This window comes from Otolemur garnettii, unplaced genomic scaffold (genome assembly GCF_000181295.1).
Source record: "Otolemur garnettii isolate 467f Iridium unplaced genomic scaffold, OtoGar3 scaffold00002, whole genome shotgun sequence".
Taxonomy (NCBI): Eukaryota; Metazoa; Chordata; class Mammalia; order Primates; family Galagidae; genus Otolemur; species Otolemur garnettii.
Genome location: NW_003852397.1, coordinates 48,601,376 through 48,613,824, shown reverse-complemented (window position 1 = coordinate 48,613,824; position 12,449 = coordinate 48,601,376). Strand labels below are relative to the sequence as shown.

The 12,449-nt window shown below is 41.5% G+C and overlaps 1 protein-coding gene across 2 annotated transcripts in view; it reads left to right on the top strand.

The window, feature by feature from the left end:
- The window catches only part of OSBPL10 (oxysterol binding protein like 10), a 306,798-nt gene that overhangs the window by 110,523 nt on the left and 183,826 nt on the right, over positions 1–12,449 (top strand). For both annotated transcript variants that reach the window (XM_003781767.2, XM_003781766.3), the window contains exons 2-3: positions 6,228–6,403; positions 9,367–9,446. In XM_003781767.2, the coding sequence (XP_003781815.1) occupies positions 6,228–6,403; positions 9,367–9,446 (256 nt within the window). The remainder of the gene's footprint in view (positions 1–6,227; positions 6,404–9,366; positions 9,447–12,449) is intronic.

The following is a 12,449-nucleotide window of genomic DNA, read 5'->3' as shown; positions in this document are numbered from 1 at the left end:
GACATTTTAATTTTCACTTTTAAATTTAGATGAAATGATTTTGATTTTGTTAGGACCAGCCTGTCTAGCAAAGTCCCTCTTCAAAGGAAGACGTTTCCACTGCGTGTTTGCAGCTCTCGTGGTAGTGCGGCGAATGGCTTCCCTCCCTGCCCCGTCTCTTTCTCTTCCTTCGTGTTTCTCTTCTTGCCTGGGGTGGCCGAGGGCTGTTGGTGCCATCCTAGGCCCCACTTCTCCCCCCAGTGTAGAAATGTGTCAACTTTTAGGTCCTAAAGTTGAACATTAATGAAACTGTCAGGTGGTTGGGGCAGGAGGTGACAGGGGCTACCAGTGCACACAAGTGACCCTTCAGAGATGCAGGCCCGGGAAGGCACAGCAGGTGGGCAAGGGCGGCACCGTGTGTGGAAGTGAACTGGAGAGTGTGTGATGCACATCTGAGTGTGTGTTATGAGTGTGCATGTGTGTACTTGTGCAAATGTGTGTGAGCTAGTTTGTGAGCGTGAACTTGTGAGTGTGAATGCCAGGACTGTCAAGTGTGTGGGGGTGAGCTGTGTGTGTCTTTGGGGTCATCAGTGTGAGTATACAAGAGTGTGTCAGTGTCCAGGATACAGGTATATGTGTTTCCAAAGCAGTGGAATATCTGCCTTTTCCCCAGCCCTTCCCAAGAAGGGGTCTGTGCCTGCCCCGTCTCCAGCTTGGGGAGCCGGCAAGGGTGCCTGCAAGAAGCTGGCCTGATTAGAATTAAGCTGGCTTTCTTCATGGGTTTGATTTCTTCTCTTACCCTCCCTTTCTCCCCCCAGCACTTTCTTCGATTTTTCTTACCATAGCAAAGAAAATATGCTCTGTCTACAATTAAGTTCACTGACACAGCAGTCAAGTTGCATACTAAAGCTCAAAGATATGAATTTTTTAAAAACCCAGAATCCAGGAATTAAGTTTGCCTTATTTAGTTCTCTAGAAGGGAAGGCCTTTCAAAATGTTTCAGGATTTTATCTAACAATTTCACTTGGCTTAATGAAGCCTAATCCAGAAATATGGTTAACTTTCCTATTTAGAATGAAAGCTGTGACTTTCAGATAGAGCTACAGCGCCAAGCAGCGATACCTGACAGAGCCACTGCCCTGTGGGAAACTGAATTTCATTTCTTTCCTACCAGGGGATCTGACCCACAGGAATTGTTCTTCCTAAGGTCGCATGGACAGGCCTTACCAGCTTAACACAAGCTGATGTAACTTTCAAAGTCCATTCTGAAAGAATACTTGGTTTCGTCTGTTGTAATATTTAATCACATAGCATCCCTTTGCTTCCCTCAAAATAGGGTAAAATTTTTAACTGTCTTTAAAGGAGGAGTAAATTATTGATAACCCTCCTTAGTCCACATGATTCAAACCTGGGCATTTGCATTTAAACTATTTTCGGAAGCAGTGGAAATATATGTGTTCTGTTCTTCCACCTGAGGCAGGAGGTTAGTATTAAGGTGTCAGCTTGAAATAGGGAATGTGAAAAATCATTAATGTGTCCCCATATCCTGCATAATGTGACATCAGTTGGTTATTCTGTCATCCTTACTGAACAAATAAACAGTGTTCAATTCATTTCTTTGTACCAGCTTCTGAATAATGTCCTTTGCAAACGTACAGTTATTTGTCGGAACAGGATGCACATTTGGGAAGCTGTCTCAGGAGAGGGGAAAGCTGACAGGTTGCCAGCGGGCATGTTGGTAGGAGCAAGAGGAGAAAGAGATCAGGCCTTTTCCCCGTTCAGTCAATGGCACAGTGTGGAAGGAGAAAGATGGGAAGCCAAGGCCAAGTTGTGTCTCCTTGTCCCTGAATGTGTATCCCCTTCTTTTTCTACTTTCCCCCTGTGTAAGAGTGATTTGCTGTGGGGGTGTGGGGGGACCCAAGGTGCTGTAGCACGAGCCTAGTCTCCTTCCCTGCTCTCGTAAGGGTTACTGTTAATGCTTGGACTTCCCCCAAGCAGTGTTTGTACAACCACAGTCACAATAACATTAAATATAGGTCAAGTTGAAAATATTCGCTCCTAAAGAGAAGGCAGAGCCAGCACTTAAATAATTTGTGCAATGGCAGCTCAGAAATTACCCTGGGTCTTCTCTTGTTAAAAGAATTTGGGTTTTGCCCCACATTAAACAGTAGGAGCAAATTTTAAGCAGAATCAGATAAAAATAAAAATAAACATGTCTTTATGTATATTTGCTTGTGTAAGGATAGTTGCTCTAACAGATCTTAGTGGCCTAATTAAAGTTTTTTTCTCCTTCACGGGGCAGTCTGATGTGTGTTCCTCAGCAGGATATTCTCTTCCAGGTGGTGATTCAGGGACCCGGGCTCCCTCCCTTTTGTGTCTTGGCCATACCCACCCTAGGGTTTCAACGTTGCCCTGCAGGTTGTCTCCATTCTAGTGTGTGTGTGGGAAAGAAGGGGTGAGAGTGAGTTTTATGGGCTGTTGTACATACAGCTTACCATAATGCAGAATCAGGGGATGGACGCCCTGAGGTCCGTCGCATGCACAGTTTATGAGATGGCCCCGTTTGGGGGTGATGGGACCAGTGGCATCCGAAGTGTGTTGCTTATGTCCATCATCAGGCGTTAACTTCTCATGAGGAGCGCACAGCCGGGATCCCTTGCTTGTGCAGTTTACAGTACGGTTCATGCTCCTATGAGAATCTTACTGCCGCTGCTGACCTGACAGGAGGTGGAGCTCAGACAGTGATGCTGGTGACAGGAAGCAGCTGTAAGTACAGATGAAGCTTCCTGCTCGCTCACTTGCCCACTGCTCCCCTCCTGCTGTGTGGCCTGGTTCCTAATAGGCCATGGACCAGTGTTGGTCTGTGGCTCCATGGGTTGGGAACCTCGTGTTTAGACTAGTGCTTCTCCAACTTGCCTGGCTTTAGAATTGCTTGGAAGCTTAAAATACACCTTCCTGGGCCCCGCCCCCAGAGTTTCTGACTCAGCATGTCTCGGATGAGCTGAGCAAGCTCCCAGGTGATGATGATACTGCTGGGCTCAGGATTACACCCTGAATAACCCTGGTTATGACATTTTTGTGTCTTGATTTATGCTAATCATGAAAACCAAAAGTATTCTTCTTATTATATTATTATAGTGGTTTGAACAATAGAAGGGAAGGATAGGAGTGAAACTGATAGCCTTGGCCAGGCCGTCTGGAATATTCCAAATAGTTTAAAGTGGAAGATTCCTTAGAGCAGTGGTTCTCAACTTTCCTAATGCCGTGACCCTTTAAGACAGTTTCTCATGTTGTGGTGACCCCCAACCATAAAATTATTTTCGTTGCTACTTCATAACTGTAATTTTGCTACTGTTATGAATCGTAATGTAAATATCAGATATGCAGGATAGTCTTAGGTGACCCCCAAAGGGGTCGCGACCCACAGGTTGAGAACTGCTGCCTTAGAGGCTTGTCCTGGGCAGTTGTGTGCTAGTGAGAAGGCTGCACTTCGCTCCAGGGGAAGGGGTTGAATAGGGACTTCTGTTGCCAGGCAGAAGCTTTCAGCTCTTAGCTCCCAGGAAGGTTTGGAGAATAAAATACGGAAGTAGGTCCTGGAGAGGAGACAAGGAAAAGTGACAAGGGAGGACGTGAGGGGGCATCCAGGGAGAGTTTGTGCTTGCTGGAGTGGATCAAGCATGGACCTTGGGCACCAATGAGCTGGGCTTAGGTTTCAAGTTTCTTGTATAGTCGGGCTTTGTGGTGGGCGCCTGTAGTCCCAGCTACTTGGGAGGCTGAAGCAAGAGAATCACTTAAGCCCAAGAGTTTGAGGTTGCTGTGAGCTGTGACACCACTGCACTCTACTGAGGGCGACATAGTGAAACTCTGTCTCAAAAAAAAAAGTTTCTTCTAGTTTCAGGACATCTGTGAAATAGGGATAATATCTGTTGGGTTGCTGTGAGACTGAATTAGGTCAGATGTTTGTAAAGTTTCCTGATTGGGGTGGTTTTAAATTAGATCTAACTGTTTAATTTATGAAATGGTTAGCTACAAATCACCTCATTCATATTAATGTCTTAACTCAGTAGCTATTGAAAAAAATACAAAAAATAATAAATAGCAATAGAAAGAAAAATATTTTTGTTTCTGAACTAACCAAAATTACTTATAAATGCGATGTGTGAACCTGTGGGCACTACACAGCTTCTCAGACCATGACATCTTACTGGTCATTGTTCTTTTCTGGTTCTTTTTTTTTTTTTTAGATGGAGACAGAGTGTCAGTTAAGTCGCCCTCAGTAGAATACTGTGGTGTCACAGCTCACAGCAACCTTCAACTCTTGGGCTTAAGTGATTCTCTTGCCTCAGACTCCCAAGTAGCTGGGACTACAGGCATTTGCCACGATGCCTGGCTATATTTTTTTGTTGTTGTTGCAGTTGTCATTGTTGCTTTAGCTGGCCCAGGCCAAGTTCGAACCCACCAGCCTCAGTGTATGTGGCCAGTACCCTACTGACTGAGCTACCGTCACCGCCCTCTTTTCCTAATCTGTACTGACTTTTGTGTTCTTATCATAGCAATTGCTGAAACACTTTGCAAAAATATGTCATCGAGAGGAATGTGGTGCAATCAAACACTGAAACTGAAAACTACCTGAGTTAGTAGAGCAGGTTGAGTTCTGCTCTATATGGTAGCTGAGTTCTGTTCATCAGGTATCTGACCTGTGTTGAGTCTTGCCATGTATCCATCCTTCAGAGATGTAATACTTTGCAGTGCCTCTGAGTTCACCGTATGACCCAGGCACCTTGGTGTGCAGATGGGGAACTATGGGATTCAGTAGGTTTTTTTCTTTTTTTTTCACATATGTTAACTGAGTAGCAATGAAGTGTCAGACACCATTCTGGGCACTTGGGGAAACATGTTCTATCTCCTCAGAGCATAGAGTCTAGGACACTGAATCAGGTAATTGCACAAATGTAGACTTCCACTGGGGCCAGTGCCATGAAGGAGGATTTCAAGGTACTACAAGGAAGAATATTTGACCCGGTTAGGAGAAGTTAACATGGCAAGAAGAGGGGAGGGAACCATATAGTAGGAAAGAGAAATAACATTTCAGGCAAGTATTTCTCAAACCATCTGTGGTGAAGAACCTGCTTCCTTCCTCTTGTCCCAATTGGATTGTGATTGATTCATTACTAGGATGTAGTGTTCGTGTATCGTACATGTTGAACAGCATCCAAACTATTTAACGAGACACGTCCAGCTGATCATGCAGGTGGATGTTGAAACAAAGCCAAATGGCAGAAAAAGTTTCTAAAGTCTATCGTGGACGGTTAACAGTTTGTGGACCATCCATACTTGTGGACCACACTTTGAGTAACTGCTCCAGACAACAGGAACAGCATGTGTAAAGGTCCTGTGGTAGGAGGCAAGTTGGGAATGTGGAGGAAGTGTGTAGGTCAGAGCAAAAAGTGAGAAGGTAGAAAAGTCAGTGTGGGCTGTGCTGGAAGAATTTGAATCTCAGATGAAGACATTTCCATTGTGGTGGAGAAAGGGATATTATCTTGGCTACCTCCTGGGTGATAACTTCAGACAATAGACAGGCCAGATATTTGGCTATAACGATTTGTTGTATGATTTGGGCAAACTGTAGTTCTTTTTTTACCCTGGATGTAGAGTGCAGTGGCTTTTCAACTACCCAGAGCAGAGGACATTTTTGCCTCTTTGTGTAAAAAAGAATACATGAAAGGGCCTGCTGGAATGTCCAGGGGGACAGAGGCTCCTCATGGTCCTTGGCCGATGTCAAGCTCCTCATGGTATGCAGCTGGCAGGAAGCTGGAGGCCCAGGTGCTGCTGCTGTCGGGGCATAAATCTACTTGCCTTAAAGGCCTGGTGAATTCCAGCTGTCCCCAAGAAGTCCTGTGGAGTGTGTTATGAGCTGCGTACTGCAGCACTTCCATGGTCTCTGCCGTCCTGATGTTTAATGTGGTATCTGTGGGCACCTGGCCTAGTGGTAGGCATTGTACCATACCCTGAGTGGGCCTGGTCCTGCCCACAGAGGTCCATTGTGAGCTCCGTTGTGATGTGAGAATCCCCTGCTCTCTCCCTACTCAGGCTGATTTATTTCTGTGGGGCGTTTGGGAGGGACTTTGGGGTTTCAGCTTCTTGGATTTGGAGCCCAGGTGTGGACTTCAGGATGGCTTTGCTTTTCTGCTTTGCTGTGTGGAATAGGCCGGGGGAGAAAAATGATGTACTGTGGTTTCTCTGTGCAGGTACTTTGTGCTGGATTTTGAGGCTGGCATCCTGCAGTATTTTGTGAATGAGCAAAGCAAACACCAGAAGCCTCGAGGAGCCCTGTCTTTATCTGGAGCCATAGTGTCCCTGAGTGACGAAGCTCCCCACATGCTGGTCGTGTACTCTGCTAACGGAGAGATGTATAAGCTGAGAGGTAGGTTCTTCTCCTGGAAACTTTTCAGACAGGCTTCATGGGTTCCATTTATAGTTGCCATGGTGATGGCACTCTTGTTTTCTGATTTTTTTTCAATCACCTTTAATAATTTGCTGTGTTTGGAGGACTCTGGTGACAGACACTGTGGTGACAGGCACAGCCCCTCTTAACCCTGGGATGGGAAGTAGAGCTGACAGTAGGAATGGCTTGTCTTACTTAACTGCAGCCTTAAGGACAAAGGGAAGGTGAGTGATGAAGGCTTTGAAGATTTCAAATATTAGCTCAGGATGTATTTTCTTGGACCTTATAGTATGAGTCTTTACTACACTGCACTGTGGGGCTGTGCTAAAAGCAAGCCTGATAAGCGTCCTAATCACTTCCTCTCAAAGTTTCTTGAAAAGCCTTTCTTAGTAAACAGCCCCTTTATTTGAGTTTTATCCATCCAATGAGGTGCAGGAGTGTCCAACCTGCAGCAGCCCGCAGGCCACATGCTGATTTTGTGAGGACTTCTTTTGCTTATCTGTGGTGTTGGATATCATGAAAAGCATGTACAGACCTTATTTTGCTGATCAGCTTTCATTAGTGGTTGTGTATTTAACGTACGGCCCAAGACAACCCTTACTCTTCCAATGTGTGGCAGAGGAAAAAAAAAAGGGTGAACACCCCTGTGCCTGTTGAGAAGCCAAGGGGCGTTAATTTCCCTCTCTGTGCTTTCCTCCCTGGTCTTTGCTTCCTGAAAACTGATGTCTGTTCAGATGTCTGCCCAGCACCTCAGAAACGAGGGTCATGTCGAGGGAGTCCAACATTCACCCTCAAGGCACATGATGCACCGCACGGAAATGTCAGACTTGTAATAAAATTACAGTGTAATTTGATTGCTAGATCATTCTACCAGGATTTTGTTATAGTTGCATTGCTGTGATTCTTCTGCCAGTTTTCCTGTAATAAAATAACAAAACGATGAACAAAAATCCAAATGCCCACATACAAATGTACACGTGCATGCGCACACACACACAGAGTAAATCATTATTTATTAGGGCCTAAGGAAAGGTAGTAGGTATCAAGTATTAAGGGACGGTTGATAATTCTACCTTGTTATCTGTAACATTTTACTTTATCTGAGTAAGACCTAAGTAGCAAGAAAAGGCTTCTTCTTCTCACTCTTGATCATGGTAGGTTGCCTCTGCAAAGCCAGACTGAGGGCTTATCTCTCAGTCCAATTTTCACTATTCTACTGCCAAGCTTTACTATCCAAGAGATGGAGTAAGCTAATATTTCTTTATTGTCTATTTACAAATCATATTTCGGAATCTATAAAACAATGAAATAAAAATGCCTATCGCTGAAGAAGAAAGTTTTTCGGAGGTGTGGTAAGATGCATGTTTGCTTTTGAGATTCATGCAGTGTGTGTTCTAGCTGGCTAGATTTATATGGTCCTTGGTTTCGCTTTGCGGTTTATTGCTTAATAAATTGTCAGAACAGAAACAATAGCAGGTGAAAAACTTAATGGCATCCTCCCCACCCCCTGTGGTTTATAACATGACACAAACCCATACCAAAAGAAAAAAACAACTAATTTGACAGTTGAGCCATCTTGTTTTGCCATTGAACTGTTAATATTCTCTGGATTATTAAACCCTACATTCTTTGTAAGGGTAGTTTGAATAGCAGATAGAAAACTTTTATTATCTGCATGAAATAATCATAAGAGCTAAATTTGCTAAAGCTTATCAACTACAAAAAAGGCAGGATAAAATTCTGCAGGTTTATGGCTTGTCTCTGGCCTGTCTCGCAAGCTGCTGGCCTCGATTTTCTCCATTCCCATCTCCCAGGCTCAGAGTTGGATGGTGATGTCACGAGATGCACAGCCTTTGGGAATGTTTATAATGCTATGCCTTTGGCTAGTTCTGCCAAAAGTTGGCAATTCTTCCAGTTTCCTAAGGAAAAGGACTAACTCCTGTTAGAGCCTTTGTCTTTGGAAGTTAATTTCATGTGGTCTTACACTGCGTTTTATCATATTTGTACAACAGGCTTCTTGGCAGACAAATTATTTCAGATTTGGAAAGGTCATCTCCAGGCCTTAAATGGTACTAAACCAAGGGATTTCCCATTTTGTTCATTTAGATTTCTTCAAAAGTTCAAACTGAAGTCAGGCTTTATTGACAGAGAATTTTGAGGGCCATTTCTGTAAACAATTATGATTTCCAGGGAAAGCATTCTGTTTTCTGGAGAGTCAACATTTATGTAATTAATACTACAGTATTTTTTGCAGTTAATTATGCAGCTAAAGGGATGATTTAGATTTTATTAGAACCTGGTATGCTCCCGTGATATTTACGAATAATTTCACATATATTATTTACGAGGTGGGGTGTAGATGAAAGACTATGACTGTGCAGTTGACTTGCACTAGAATGTCTCCTTGGGGAAATTTCAGGCTGTCTAAGGCAGCGTTTGGCATCTTGTTCTGTCCAATCGTAATATGAATCTTGGAGAACACATATTAAAATGGTAATTCAACTGAACGCTAATTTTGTAAATGCTAATAACTCCACAGTACAACTCTGGTAGCCAGCAAAAGCCCTGGAAAATTGTACTTTGATATATGTTAGCCACACAAGGCAGAGGCATTTGAAAATAAACCTGTGTTTTCTTTCCTGCTGCCTTTTTAAAGAAGTATTATAGAATTGACTTTCTCAGAGGAGTTTAAAACAAATAGCAAAATTATTCTTATACCAGATATTTCAGAATGCCTTTCTAATGCCGCTTGAGGGAATTTTCTGTGGAGGTTCAGCATGATTTGTTTTTTGGTGTAAGAACAGGCCGCCTGCGAACGTGGAGGTCTACATCTGCTTTCTCTCTCTCCAGCCTCCCACCCCATTAGGTGGGTGTAGAAGTAAGTTGGATGTGTTTTGGAACAATCCCTGCGAACGTTTCTTTCTTTGTTTTCCCTATTTTAGCTGCTGATGCAAGAGAGAAACAGTTTTGGGTGACTCAGCTTCGAGCATGTGCCAAATATCACATGGAAATGAATTCTAAGGTAAGTAACCACAGGAGAGGAAGGGGGCATTAGAGTGACCTGGGGCATTACCTTTCAGACCAATTATCTATTTCATTGGAGAAGATGTTTTTTGTGTCATTTTAAAAGTTTTCCACTGTAATGGAATTCCTGCTTGTCCTGTTGCATTTACATTTTAAGCCAGGAGAAAAGCAATAGGATTTTGTTGTAGGTAGAACACGGAGGCATGCAGACCCTGTGGGAGCTGGTTCTGGAAAGACACTTCTGTGGCTTTCTCTTGTTAATTTAGGCAGCCGTAAATTGGTTTATAGAGCAGCTCTGGTGGGTGATTTCATTGTGAAGTCAGAGTTGTCAGATTTACAGTTCTGGAAGACTAGTTGTTGTTACTGAGCCTTAAAGAAATCCTAGATCCCAAATCGATTGTCTACTTTGCAAGGAGCTGCTGTGTTCTAAGCATGTGAAATTGGTCTGGAGTAATTTGGCATCCAAGGATGATTAATTTTCTCCTCAGGATCTTGTGAGATCTTGTGTTAGATGTGCAGGAGACTGGAGAGGGGCATTTTCATGGATTATTGTGGAGAATTTGTGATCATTAAGATGTAGGAAATATTTTCAAAATGTATTTATCCAAAGCAATAAATATATGCTAAAATTAATGTTTAAAGGGCTATCACCTTTACATCATTACTTCAAATTTAGTTAAGTTACCCAACTGCTATTTTTTTTTTTTTTTTGCATTCCACTCATCTGGTAGAAAGGTCCACACTTCAAACTAGCAAGGATTCTATAAATTATAACCTGCCTGCTTCCCGCTCAGGGCCATGTGAAATGTCTTCCTTAAATATTCCTTTCTGTTTGCCTCCAAATACAACCCGAAATAATTAATTTTTTCACAATCTTTATATGTATGTATTTTAAGAGATATCTTCTTTTTCTTGACTTACTTAAATCAGTTGCACTCACCTGTCATGCTCTTCTTAACTTGTCCTAAGCTGAATATTCTGAAACTGTAGAAGGAACCCAGCTCTAAAGCTTCCAGCCTTCTTTATTTTCCAGGAATTATAAGAGGGAATTCTGAACATTTCATCAGTATTTTATACACACCTAGGCAGGGCAATTTGTTTTGATTTTTTTTCCTCTTATGTGTAGCTTTTTCCTTTTTATAAAAGAGAAGAAGGAGAAATTTAAAAAGATCTGTCCTCATCTATTGCCATATATATGCATGCACACTAGAGATAATAATTGCTCAAACCATTCTTGTATGTCATTCTAGTAAATTTAGGTATGGGTTTGTATGTTTTGGTATGGGTGTTTGTATATAGCTGTTTGTATCTATATACAGGTTTTTTTTTTTTTTTTTTTACACTAATGAGTAGTATGTTTTGGAGATCTTTTTATATTATGCATGTTAATCTACTTCATTTTTCTTAGGATGGTTGGATGGTATTCTAAGGAATAGATGTCAGTGTCTAATTTAGGTCTCCCACTGATGCATGTCTGATGAACTTGTTTCTTTGTTTTATTTAACGCTGTAATAAACACCTCTGTATACGTATGTTTCTATAACATTCGACATATGCACATAAAAATGAATTTATACTGATGGACTTGCTGGACCATAGAATATGTCTTTTCATAGACACTGCTAAATTGTGCGCTAAAAAAGTTGCCTTAATTTGTGCTCTCACCCATTGTGTATGTAAGGGTTTGTTTCCTTCTTTAATTAAGCATGGGTATTAACATTCTATTTTTGATATTCTCATACGTGAAAAATGGCTACTGCATTGGGACTGAATATATCTCCATCTGTTTATTGACCGCTAGCATTTTTCAAATGTGAACTTCCAGTTTATAGCCTTTACTCATTTTTGTATTGAGCTCATTTTTTTCTGCTTGATTTGCAGTAGCTGTTTATATTTAAAAGACTTGTGGCTTTTTGCCTGTCCTTTGTACTATAGATATTTTCTCCTAGTAGATAATTTGCATTTTGAGTTTGAATAAATTTTTTGCTATGTAGAATATGTAAATTTTTATAGTCACGTTTATGAATATTTTTATTTTTGGTTTTCTATCATGTTTGGAAAGGGGATTTCTTTCAAATTATGAAAATATTCTTCATTGTTTTCTTACAGTGAATTTAATTAATTTCCATGCTTAAATCATTGATTCATCTGGAAAATTATTTTGGGAGTAGGAATTGAGGTAGGGGGACCCACATTAAGTTCCCTGGTATTTTGATGACTGGCTGCAGAGAAAGAAAATAAAGGTCCCGATGCTAGTAAAAAAATGAGAAAAATTTGAAGTATCCCTGAAGGAGAATTCGATTTCCTGATATATTCCCTGGTTAATTTCAGGAATACTGATTTAATAGTATTAGGACCAAAAATAAGTAACGATTTGGAATTTTAGGTCTGTAGGATTCTTTATTTGAGAACTAGAGGTGAAATTGCTACTATCACTTATTTCTATCCCAGCTAGCAGGATCAACTAGGGAACAATAATTTTACAATTGTGAACAAATCTTGTTATTTAGCAGAAGCATTGTGAAGTCCAAGACTGCTTAAGCAGAAATTAATGTGAAAATGAAGGTAGGCTTTAAGTGACTGTAAATGTGACGTCTAGTTAACTATAAGATTGCTGCTTGTTTGCGTTGTGGTTGTTAGGAATACACGCTAAGTCTGCTCTGAGCTGTGTTTCTTCCTTTCTGTTTCTTAGCAGATCAGATCCCTCTCTGGTGGACTCTAGAGCAGCGGTTCTCAACCTGTGGGTCGAGACCCCTTTGGAACAATGAAAATACATCGTGGCATTAGGAAGGTTGAGAACCACTGCTCTGGAGAATACTCTTTCTACAGGAGCTTGGAATTTTACCTTTTAAAAATCTTTTATTTAAAATCAAGAATTCCCTGGAACAAATATAGGACAGATAAAATAGTACTATTGTTCAAACTCACCTGGGTAGGAACTGCACGACAGCCAGATACATAGACTCTAGAGCTGAAAAAGGCTTTAAAAATGACTAACCCA